The following is a 12,318-nucleotide window of genomic DNA, read 5'->3' as shown; positions in this document are numbered from 1 at the left end:
AAAACTGAGAATCAGTGGATTTCAACATTTATCCAACACCGATTATTTCTTTGAGGAACAAATGGGTTACTCATTTTCAGAAATTCTCGCAAATCTGTCTTTCAGTGCAGGAAATTCCTGCACACGGTGCTGTGTTGTGCGCCTGCTGTGACAAAGAGAGAGAGACATCCTCAGCAAGCGTTTTATCTCTGTTGATGAAGCATTTTATCTGTTATTTGCCGATTGTGATTCGGAGAAGGAAGATTTCTCAGCCACTTATCCAGCGCGCTAGTTCACGTGATGCACCTGAACGCAACTTCCAGGGCAGTCAGCTGCTGGAGCTCTGGAAACTGCACAAGACGAGCTCACCAAGAGCAGAAATGTCACTTTTAAGGCAGGTTTTGGAGAATCAGAGGCTAAAAACAGCCTGTATCTACATGCAGAAGTAGAATCTGGTGGCATGAAGCCCAGAAAAATCCACAATATACCCGCATTGTGTTACAAGCCGCAGGGTTAAAAGCGTTGGAAAAAAGTTGTGGCTTATTGTTTGGAAAATACAGTAATCATTTCTCCACTGCATGCATTCAATTATTTTCTGGTCGCCTGATTACTCAGCCGGGCTGTGAGCGGTCCCAGGAGAGTTGTGGCCGACACATCAGGTTGTACTGAACGAAGCTCTGATGCTCTCGCGTTTTAAAAACTCCTTGATACTGTAGATCTACTTGATCTATTTGGTAGTTTGACAGCTGCTGCAGCGTGGTCTGTACATTCACAGAATGCTACGATGAGCTGATGTTCAGACGTTAAAATAATATAATCATTACATCAGACACAGACCTGAGTGTGCAGGGACTGAGTGGTGTCCTCCAGCTGAGCTCTCTTTGCTGTCATCTGCTGCAGCTCCTCACCCAAACTCTTCATCTGGGTGGAAACAAGACATCCCAGCATGAGGTGAGCAAAGGGGATCCTTTCATAGCAGCCATGGTGTGTGAGTCCATCAGCAGTGCAGTTGTCAGCATGTGTCGGACCTGAGTGTGCAGGGACTGTGTGGTGTCCTCCAGCTGAGCTGCCAGCTGCGTCTTCTCCTGTCTCAGGGTGTCCAACACCTCCTGCAGCTCCTGTCTCTCCTCACTGAGAGACGTCACTCTGTGCTGCAGCTCCTGAGTCTCATCGGAGGACTTCTGATGGCCGCCCTCCTTCTCAGTCAGCAGCTTGGCTCGCTCTGCTTCCACGCTCTGCAGCTCCTCCGTTAAACGTCTCATCTGTCAGGACAGAAGCAGAATCAAGCCAGATGTGTCGTCATCACTTTGGAATAGAAAATCACAGCATAGAATCCAACAAAACCTCAAGACAAGGTCACCACTTTCTCTTTAAACAAAGGGCCATGGCAACAAAGAGGCTACCAGGTGAATAAATAACCAATGTAAACTGAGAAAAGTCTGCACAAAACATTTACTTTATAGTGTTCATTTTACAACTTCTGCATAGCATTCATAGCTAGGATTAAGAGTTTTAGATTTAAAGTTGTTCAACGCATATTAATGCATCCCGAGTTTCCCTGAATGCTTGTATGAGCGGCTCCCTTTATATGTTGTGCAAGTCGCTGCAAGGAATGGTGGGATAGCATGGGCTCGCCTCCTTTGATAAAGCAAGCATCAGTGCTATCCTATGCTAAAGGAAGCATCAGTGCTATCACGGGCTAAAGGAAGCATCAGTGCTATCCTACGCTAAAGGAGGCTCTAAAGGAAGCATCAGTGCTATCCTAGGCTAAAGGAAGCGTCAGTGCTATCCTAGGCTAAAGGAGGCTCTAAAGGAAGCATCAGTGCTATGCTAACCTAAAGGAGGCTCTAAAGAAAGCATCAGTGCTATGCTAAGCTAAAGGAGGCTCTAAAGGAAGCATCAGTGCTATCCTATGCTAAAGGAAGCATCAGTGCTATGCTATGCTAAATGAGGCTCTAAAGGAAGCAACGAGCCTCCGTTTCTTTGCTTATTGAGAATTCAGACACTCCTTATCATGGCCACTACACAAAACACTTCCGGGGTTCAGTGAAAGTCGATAGACATGGAGTCAGAGGGACGTTTCAGACGTACGCCACATATAAAAGTTGTTTGTGGCTAACCATTAGCCATGAGCCAACTAGCCTAGCCACTGTGGGCTAAAGAGGAGGGACTCCCTCATTCAGTCCCGACCAATCAAGGAGCCGTTTCTTCTTTACTTCCTCTCTGATCAGTGTTTGTTTCAGGCGACAGCGCCCCCAAAATCAATAGAGTTTCTGTTCCTACATTGAAACTTTTACAAATAAAGTAGTATTAAAAAAGCAGAGGTATCAAATATGTGCATGTCATGTAATCCTGTGAACTACTGTTGCACCGTTTCATCCTGAAGGGCAGAATGAAAGGTTCCCAACTGAAGCTGTCGTCCCTCCTGTGTGTGAGGGAGGCAGTGTTTCTTCACGGTGGAATGTCAGACCTGAGTGTGCAGGGACTGAGTGGTGTCCTCCAGCTGAGCTCTCTCTGCTGCCATCTGCTGCAGCTCCTCACCCAAACTCTTCATCTGGGTGGAAACAAGACATCCCAGCATGAGGTGAGCAAAGGGGATCCTTTCATAGCAGTCATGGTGTGTGAGTCCATCAGCAGTGTAGTTGTCAGCATGTGTCGGACCTGAGTGTGCAGGGACTGTGTGGTGTCCTCCAGCTGAGCTGCCAGCTGCGTCTTCTCCTGTCTCAGGGTGTCCAACACCTCCTGCAGCTCCTGTCTCTCCTCACTGAGAGACGTCACTCTGTGCTGCAGCTCCTGAGTCTCATCGGAGGACTTCTGATGGCCGCCCTCCTTCTCAGTCAGCAGCTTGGCTCGCTCTGCTTCCACGCTCTGCAGCTCCTCCGTTAAACGTCTCATCTGTCAGGACAGAAGCAGAATCAAGCCAGATGTGTCGTCATCACTTTGGAATAGAAAATCACAGCATAGAATCCAACAAAACCTCAAGACAAGGTCACCACTTTCTCTTTAAACAAAGGGCCATGGCAACAAAGAGGCTACCAGGTGAATAAATAACCAATGTAAACTGAGAAAAGTCTGCACAAAACATTTACTTTATAGTGTTCATTTTACAACTTCTGCATAGCATTCATAGCTAGGATTAAGAGTTTTAGATTTAAAGTTGTTCAACGCATATTAATGCATCCTGAGTTTCCCTGAATGCTTGTATGAGCGGCTCACTTTATATGTTGTGCAAGTCGCTGCAAGGAATGGTGGGATAGCATGGGCTCGCCTCCTTTGATAAAGCAAGCATCAGTGCTATCCTATGCTAAAGGAAGCATCAGTACTATCCTAGGCTAAAGGAGGCTCTAAAGGAAGCATCAGTACTATCCTAGGCTAAAGGAGGCTCTAAAGGAAGCATCAGTGATTCCTAGGCTAAAGGAGGCTCTAAAGGAAGCATCAGTGCTATCCTAGGCTAAAGGAAGTGTCAGTGCTATCCTAGGCTAAAGGAGGCTCTAAAGGAAGCATCAGTGCTATCCTAGGCTAAAGGAAGCATCAGTGCTATCCTCGGCTAAAGAAAGCATCAGTGCTATCCTCGGCTAAAGAAAGCATCAGTGCTATCCTCGGCTAAAGAAAGCATCAGTGCTATCCTAGGCTAAAGGAAGCATCAGTGCTATCCTCGGCTAAAGAAAGCATCAGTGCTATCCTAGGCTAAAGGAGGCTCTAAAGGAAGCATCAGTGCTATGCTAAGCTAAAGGAGGCTCTAAAGGAAGCATCAGTGCTGTCCTATGCTAAAGGAAGCATCAGTGCTATCCTAGGCTAAATGAGGCTCTAAAGGAAGCAACAAGCCTCAGTTTCTTTGCACATTGAGAATTCAGACAGTCCTTATCATGGCCACTACACAAAACACTTCTGGGGTTCAGCGAAAGTCGATAGATAAGGAGTTAGAGGGACATTTCGGACGTACTCTACAAATAAAAGTTGTTTGTGGCTAACCATTAGCCATGAGCCAACTAGCCTAGCCACTGTAGGCTAAAGAGGAGGGACTCCCTCTTTCAGTCCCGACCAATCAAGGAACTGTTTCTTCTTTACTTCCTCTCTGGTCAGTGTTTGTTTCAGGTGACAGCGCCCCCAAAATCAATTGAGTTTAAATGATTATTAAAAAATCTCATGTATCAAATATGTGCATGTCATGTAATCCTGTGAACTACTGTTGCACCGTTTCATCCTGAAGGGCAGAATGAAAGGTTCCCAACTGAAGCGGTCGTCCCTCCTGTGTGTGAGGGAGGCAGTGTTTCTTCACGGTGGAATGTCAGACCTGAGTGTTCAGGGACTGAGTGGTGTCCTCCAGCTGAGCTCTCTGTGCTGTCATCTGCTGCAGCTCCTCACCCAAACTCTTCATCTGGGTGGAAACAAGACATCCCAGCATGAGGTGAGCAAAGGGGATCCTTTCATAGCAGTCATGGTGTGTGAGTCCATCAGCAGTGCAGTTGTCAGCATGTGTCGGACCTGAGTGTGCAGGGACTGTGTGGTGTCCTCCAGCTGAGCTGCCAGCTGCGTCTTCTCCTGTCTCAGGGTGTCCAACACCTCCTGCAGCTCCTGTCTCTCCTCACTGAGAGACGTCACTCTGTGCTGCAGCTCCTGAGTCTCATCGGAGGACTTCTGATGGCCGCCCTCCTTCTCAGTCAGCAGCTTGGCTCGCTCTGCTTCCACGCTCTGCAGCTCCTCCGTCAGACTCTTGATCTGATCAAGAAGCAGAGCAGTGTGAGATCAGGTTTAGGAAGCATCTTTCCCTTTTCAGTACATTTGTCCACGTAAATTCCTGAGCTGTTAGTTTTACCCCACCTGCTTCAATACAGCCTCATGTTTGGCAGTTTTCTGGTTTTGCATTAGTTTGTGTGTGTCTCTCCACTGCACAATCAAATTACCAAAAGCATTTCTGATAACATTTCATTCCACTACAGCTCGTTTAGATGTTTGAGAACATTATGCAATGCATCGGTGTGTCGTCGTCGTAAAAATAAAATTACACTTGCTTCATATTGAATGTGGTGAAATAAGAATATTGTCAGGAGCGGCCGATCACTTTAGTGCAGCTGCAGCAATGAGGAGGAAATCTGGAGGTTTCTACCCCCCCCCCCCCCCCTTTTTTTAATCCCTTTTCTTCTTTCAAAAAAGGGGAAAAGAATGAGAGAAATCTGGATTGCACTTCATTGTTTCCACAACATCAACCAGGTGACATGAGGACACCACAGATTAAAATGGTTAGTTTGTTAATGTATTCAATGTCCAGAACCTGAAAGCAGCTGCAGGGACCCGACGCATCATGACGGTTTCATCAAGTACCTGAGCCTGCAGCTCCTCCAGCTGAGCTCTGGTCTCAGAGGGATCTTCTTCTGGTTTGGACTTCTTCAGCTGTTTAATGAGCTCCTTCTGCTTCTGGTTGTTCTGCATGGCCGTCCTCAGCTCCTGCTGCACCTCGATCATCTGAGTGTCAAACAAAAAAACACAACTCCACTCAGTTTCAAAATGGCACATTTAACTTCTACTAAAGCAGCTGGACAGAATCTCACTATGTCCACGTTTTCCTGCAGGTCCAGCCTGAGCTGGTCTCTCTCTGCAGACAGAGACGCGGCGGCGGAGCGCAGCTCGTCCAGCTTGGCCTCACAGCTCCGGGCGGACGCCTGGACCAGAGCTTCCTGTTCCCTCACGCTCTGAAGCTCCTGTGACAACGTCGGCACCTGGAGGAACAGTCAGCACAGGGAGCGGGGGATTGTACTGCCTGGTAGAAAATAAACGAGGAAACACCCCGCTGCTCCACTGTTGTACTCACATCAGACTCTTTCTGCTCACAGAGTTTAGTCAAATCTGAGCTCCTCTGCTTTTCTTCCTGAAGCGCCATCTGCAGCGCCTCCAGGGCCGTGTGTGTCTCTGCAGCCTGAAGGAAACCAGAGGAAGCACTACTCAGGTGATGTGAAGTCCCCCCCAGCCCCCATGAAGCCTTTATTCTCCAATACATGTACAGCTCTTTGTACCACAGGGACAGACACCCTGCAGCAATGACGTGGAGCAATCAAAACACAACTGAAACAAGTCGGCCTCGTCACAAAAACTAAAACCAGGAACAAAAAAACGGCTCAAATTCAACCGAGTATCAAAACGCAGTATTTCCTGGAGCCTTGTGAAGGTCGGCATGGTGTTTTCTCCTCACCTGGGCTCGGAGCTGCTCTCCCTCTGCACTCAGGGAAGTGATGGTGCTCAGCAGCTGCTCCGTCTCCTCGGCAGAGCCGTGGACGGCGGCTTTCTGCTCCGACACCAGAGCCTCCATGGCAGCCCGGACCTCCCGCAGCTCCTCACTCAGCCCCTTTACCTGGAGCCACCAGACAAAGTTCATCTTCCATCCACAACAAAGTCCCTTCCCTGAATCTCAGCCGGTTCTTTCTAAAGCAGAACCAAACCTCAGGAGCTCCTCTCTGGTTAGCGAGGAGTACTTGATGCGTCAGGCTACTGTACCTCCTCTTGGAGCTCTCGGCTGATTTCCTCCTCGGTGCTTCTGGAAACTTCACTGTCGGCCAGCTTCTCCTCCAGATCCTGCACCAGCCGCTGCAGCTCCTCCACCCTTCCTTCCAGGGACACGTTGAGCTGCTGGCTTTCTTCCAGCTGAGGTCAAAACAAAAAAACAGGCCTTAGAAAGTGGATGGGCAAAGCAGAAAGCCTGGAGGGGCTTGGAGATGAAAATGAAGAGAACAGACTGAGGAAACTCTCCTTCCCACCTGAACAAGCGTTTCTTCCACTGCAGCCTGGAGTCGACTCCCCTCAGCCTCAGCTCTCCGCAGGTCTGAGCCCAGCGAGTCCACGGTGTGCTTCATGTCATCACACTGCTGCCTCAGCTCCTCCTGCCCCTCTTTGCTTCTGTCCACCTCCTGCAGGGCTTCGCAGAGGAGCCGCGCCTCCTCCTGCCGCCCGGCTTCAGCCGAACGCAGCTCCTCGCTCAGCTGCTGCACCTGAAACGCCAGAGCGGACGTCACACCTGCAGCCTGTGGGGAGGAGACGCCCGGTCGGGGGGGGGGGGGGGAGGGGCTCCTCACCTGCTTGGACAGGTCGTCCACGGTGGCAGGAAACTGCTCCAGCTGAGCGCCGAGGGTGTCCTGGACTTCCCGGGACGCCGTCAGCTCCTGGTTCAGACGGGTCACCGTCTTCTCCAGCTCTAAACTGTCAATCAAATCTGGACACGCAACGACGTGCAGAGAAACCGATTTAAAGGAAAGTGGAAGCTCACGAGTCTCCATTCTTTAGTGTGACTGATCTGCAGACGGGAGGGTCGTCGTGTTCCCCTAGACTTGAGAGCACGTCAACTTGCTGCCGTGACAAACACAAAAACCATCTTTCTTGGTTTGGAGGACGTCCTGACCGCCTGCAACTGTTCTGATCAAAAGATGCTTTTGACATTTACTAAATTAAAATCCTGACCTGCCCTTTGTGATTTATAAAGCTTGTTTTTCCCCTTCCTTTATAGTTTTTAACCATTTTAGCAGCTCCATTAAGCAGAGCGGTGAGTAAAACACCACACACTGTTGCTTCATACAAAGAAGAGTCTTTGGAAAAGAAACCATTGACAACATCCAATAAATCAGAGCTTGTCAACTGATGAGTCCCACTCTGTGTTTATGGTACGTTGGAGTGATGCTGAACCAGGAGATTCATTTGTACCCGAATGATTTTGAACTGAATTAGTTGGAGTTTGTTTTACTACTGAAGAAAGTTTCCCCCCTCCAGAGTACAGGGTTGGCTGTGAGGTTTCTCAAGGTAAAACTACATCATTTGAGCTTTTTTGAAAATACTTTTTAATTCAGGTTTAATTCATTATGGTTAATGCTTCAATAAGAGTTTTAATAGGACAACGTTACTTATTCATCAAGTGGATACTCCATGTTTGTAGGAGTGTTGCATAATAGAACTTTAGAGTCACTGAAGTGAAGAGTTTCCATTTTTATTTAAAGTGCAGCTAATGGAGCATGAAAGAGGTGGTTGCTCTCTCTAGCATTGCCACATCTTGGTTCCACTCGACCATCTCGGCTTCAAACTGCACGTCTCGTCGTTCAAAGGATGTGAGAGGGTTTTAGGTCACACCAGTTGAGAACCATTGAAACCAGAAGATTCTACTTTACTAACAGACAGAACGGAATTTTTCCCTTTATGTTTTACACACGTGTTGTTCTGAAGCCTGAACTTTGTGAATGATCTTTAAATCTTTCCTTTCGCCTTCTCCTCATTTGGCACCCTGCTGGTTCCTGAGCGCCAGCCTACCAAAGCCCCCCCCCCCACAAGCCCACCAAAGCCTTTGGGGGCCTACACCTACTTTTTGGCACTTTGCCAGCGAGCAGGCTGGTGAGGGTTGCGTTCTCCTCGAAGGCCAGGCTCAACTCCTTCTGCAGGTCGCTCTGCATGCTCCTGTAGCGAGACTTCTCCGTCTCCAGCTGAACCCGCAGGCTGGTCACCTCGTGCTCCATCTTCTCATGGCCGATGCTGAGAGTCGCCTGGGGGCAGAGGTGAAGGTGAAGGTCAGTGTGCACCCGGCTCATCTTGGCAGGAGATGGGAACTGGCCTTCGGACGTACGTTGGTCTCCCCCAGAGCCATGTTCTCAGAGCGGAGGAGCGCCCAGTCCTTCTTGGTGTCCCTGCTCACACCCTCTGCGTCGTCCAGAGAGCGACGGAGCTTGGCCACCTCCTGCATCAGGTCCTTCCCTCCCTGCCACAGGAAAGTCACCCAGTCAGCTCAGGCTTTTTGCAGAAGACGAGCAGAACCACCAGATGTGCAGCTCATCTCAAACCACGACGTGTGAAGCTAAAGCCGCCTGCCAGAGGGTCCACCTGCCCCTCCGGCTGGACTTTTGAGGTCCAAACACAAAATCAGATTTAAAGGGTAACTGAAATGTTTTTCAGATTTCATCTTTAGAAAGAAGAATAAATATGCTTTCGAAAGGTATATAACATTCCCAGATAAAAGTCCGAATTCCGACCCTTTTAATTGACTTTACATGATGCAGCAGACGACGGTATATTTGCGGGCCATAAATGTGAGCCGCCTGAGCTAGACCGGATATGACGTACGAGGGGTTATATGTCCCAGCCAAAACAACATCAGCTGATTGAAGAATGGAGGGGTTTGGCGATACAGAAGCACCTAGGAGCGATGTTAGCGAAGATTTAAGTGACGTATCGTTGGTTTTGGACGAAGATGAAGGAGAGGAATCATCGGAGGAAGAATTAGAAGAAAATCAAGGCGTTCAACCATACATGTTTGAGCCGTGAGTACATATTGTGCGTGACCGGGTATTTACCCGTGAGTACATATTGTGCGTGACCGGGTATTTACCCGTGTGCACATATTGTGCGTGACCGGGTATTTACCCGTGTGCACATATTGTGTGTGACCGGGTATTTACCCGTGTGCACATATTGTGCGTGACCGGGTATTTACCCGTGTGCACATATTGTGCGTGACCGGGTATTTACCCGTGTGCACATATTGTGTGTGACCGGGTATTTACCCGTGTGCACATATTGTGCGTGACCGGGTATTTACCCGTGTGCACATATTGTGCGTGACCGGGTATTTACCCGTGTGCACATATTGTGCGTGACCGGGTATTTACCCGTGTGCACATATTGTGCGTGACCGGGTATTTACCCGTGTGCACATATTGTGTGTGACCGGGTATTTACCCGTGTGCACATATTGTGCGTGACCGGGTATTTACCCGTGTGCACATATTGTGCGTGACCGGGTATTTACCCGTGTGCACATATTGTGTGTGACCGGGTATTTACCCTTGTGTCAGAGTGGGTGTTTTGCAAAGTTTATTGGTCTATTTGTCTTAAGTTTTAGCAGGTTTTAAAAAGACTTACTGAAGGTTGGGTTTAAAAATCCGTTAAAAAGCCGTTTAAAAATGGTGGGGACAGAACCAGGTTTCAGGATACGTTTCCTCTTCACATCAAAACCAAGTGACTCTCGGATTGCGGGTGCTGTTTCGTAACAGTCATCCGTGAAATGTTGACTGCAGAGATAGGAGGCCTCTGTTGGTGTCCAGTTGGAGCGAGTGCGCTGCACTTGTTTTGTCCATAATCTCCTCAAAGTTTCATCTTTTGGGAATTTATGGACACTTACAGACGGACTGGGCATTTGGGAACACCCAGCCGCAACACAACGCTTAGGCATGACTCTAAAAAACTGCTAAATAACGCGATAATGCAGAGCACATGTAAACAAGACACTACGATCAGCTGTTGTGGGCGGAAGTAAATAACTCCTCATACGTCACAGCGCAAAACTACGGCAAGTTGGGAAAACTAGGTCAGATTCACAGGGCGGGAGATTTAAAGGCATTTTTAGACGTTCGGCGCTCAAGAGCAAGATAGTGGTGTGATTGTCATTGGTGTGTCATATATCATTCGAAAGGGGGAAAAATAATGCTAAATACTGGTGTATTTTAATAGAATTATTTCAGGGACCCTTTAAAGTAAATTAGCTCTTGAAAATGTCAAAAAAAAAAAAATGTTTTTTTTTTTTTTTTAAATCACAATTTAGAATAAAATGACGAGACACAGCAGTGTGGACGTTATCAAGATTCTGGAACCTCTGTGATTTGCATGTCGGCCCCGAGCCCTTGATAGGTGTCATTATGTGATAAAGGATCTGATGAAATGAGTGCAGACACAACAGTTTTGGAATAATAGTAAATAAGAATTGCAGATATTCTGGTACACACATACCATACTCTGAAGCTCCTCTGCAAACTCAGTTTTTGTCTTCAGCTGCTCAGACAAACCATCCAGTTTGCTCTGAACACGACACACAAAAATAGATCGTCAATACAACGTACATGACTTGTACAACTACTTGTCCTTGATTTGAAATGTCAGTAGAAAGGAAAGTCTGTTAAATTAAGTGCAGAATAACAGTAAGACACACAGGCGATCCAGTATTCATGCATGTGACAGACTGGGTTGAAGATAGACGATGAGGCAGATCAACACGACGTTACCTGAAGCTGCCGCAACTGAGCGTCGGACGACTCCAGAGCCGTCTTCAAGTTGCTGATTTCCATTTGCAACTCGTTCTGCAAGAAAAGTTCAATCAGCTTGAGGCTTTACATGTACTTCAACAGGAAGTCCACTAAAACCAGTGAGGGGATTCCTGCAGCCGTGTCGGAGACGAAAGAATATTTCAGATATTGTGTACAATTGTGGAACAAATTGGAGAGGGAGTTGAAACAATGCCCAAACATCAACCTGTTCAAATACAAACAAAAGCTTTTTGAAACATACAGAGAAGAAGAAATGCATCGCCACCAGGAGGAGAAGTAGGATCAACGTATATGTGCATGTGTGTTGTAAGTTTGGTCCGTGTTGATATAGTCGTTTGAAATGTGAGAGGTTCTTTTTTGTTGATGTTTTGTTCTTTCTATACTAGTGTGGAATGTACTTTTTGTTGCTCTGAGTTTGGGGGTGGCTGCTCATAAGCTTCTTGCTTCAGCCCCACTCCTTTTGAGCAGAATGTGTACTGCTCAAATAATCAAATAAGATATGACATCAATGTCAGTGACGTCATGTATTACACACAGCTGGAAAAAAATCAGATACACAACAAAAGGCTCAGTTAAAAAATTTCACGACGTTTGGGACCCTTTCCATGCCTATTTTCAAAAGATGGATGGAGTTGAAATTGTATAGCTGTATACTAATAATTTGTAAGGAAAGCCTACTATAGATCAGTCAATTACACTACATGTTTGTGTGCATTCTGAGGTATTTTATTGGCAGTGATTATTGACAGTATTATTATTGTATTTGTGTTTCCTTTCAACCTGTCTGGCTTGTTACTTGTTGTTATATGTTGACTGTGGGGTTCGGGGAGGGAAGAAAAGTGGGAAAAACTATTGGTGATTTCCAGTGTAATATTGTTTAACTGAATCTTGAATAAACAAACCTTGTTTACAAAAAAAAAAAAAAAAAAAAAAAAAAGATATGACATCAATGAGGATGAGTCGGACTAATCGCAGGCAGCCGTGCATCTCTTTACCTTTCAGTCTTGGCGCCCCCCTGAAAATGCCTAAAGTCTCCCAGAAATGGTGCGATTAATAATAATGGTTTTAGCAGACTGGACGAGGTCCACCTGTGTCAACTCGCTGTGATTACGCAAGAATAAAACATAAGCCATCTATTTAGGGAAAATAAAAGCACTGAACATGGACCGAACTCTTATGTTTGGAGAAAAGAGGAGAACGTGGATGCGGTCGCGGCTTGTAACGAGAGGCGCAGTGGGGGATACACAGTTTTTAGAGACGTACTAGTATGTTACGT

General features: G+C 47.0%; 1 protein-coding gene across 1 annotated transcript in view; it reads right to left on the bottom strand.

The window, feature by feature from the left end:
* cenpe (centromere protein E) overlaps nt 1-12,318 on the bottom strand; it is a gene marked incomplete at both ends in the record, with an annotated part of 28,474 nt that overhangs the window by 4,941 nt on the left and 11,215 nt on the right. The window contains 17 exons of the mRNA XM_080514442.1: nt 817-900; nt 1,008-1,241; nt 2,450-2,533; nt 2,641-2,874; nt 4,274-4,357; nt 4,465-4,698; nt 5,302-5,442; nt 5,529-5,696; nt 5,789-5,893; nt 6,167-6,325; nt 6,469-6,615; nt 6,729-6,959; nt 7,044-7,180; nt 8,315-8,492; nt 8,573-8,704; nt 10,729-10,797; nt 11,001-11,075. Coding sequence (XP_080370568.1) covers nt 817-900; nt 1,008-1,241; nt 2,450-2,533; nt 2,641-2,874; nt 4,274-4,357; nt 4,465-4,698; nt 5,302-5,442; nt 5,529-5,696; nt 5,789-5,893; nt 6,167-6,325; nt 6,469-6,615; nt 6,729-6,959; nt 7,044-7,180; nt 8,315-8,492; nt 8,573-8,704; nt 10,729-10,797; nt 11,001-11,075 — 2,496 coding nt within the window. The remainder of the gene's footprint in view (nt 1-816; nt 901-1,007; nt 1,242-2,449; nt 2,534-2,640; nt 2,875-4,273; nt 4,358-4,464; nt 4,699-5,301; nt 5,443-5,528; nt 5,697-5,788; nt 5,894-6,166; nt 6,326-6,468; nt 6,616-6,728; nt 6,960-7,043; nt 7,181-8,314; nt 8,493-8,572; nt 8,705-10,728; nt 10,798-11,000; nt 11,076-12,318) is intronic.

Source organism: Blennius ocellaris, assembly GCF_963422515.1.
Source record: "Blennius ocellaris genome assembly, chromosome: 18".
NCBI lineage: Eukaryota > Metazoa > Chordata > Actinopteri > Blenniiformes > Blenniidae > Blennius > Blennius ocellaris.
The sequence above is the reverse complement of the archived record's forward strand: the minus strand, read 5'-3'. Positions and strand labels throughout refer to the sequence as shown.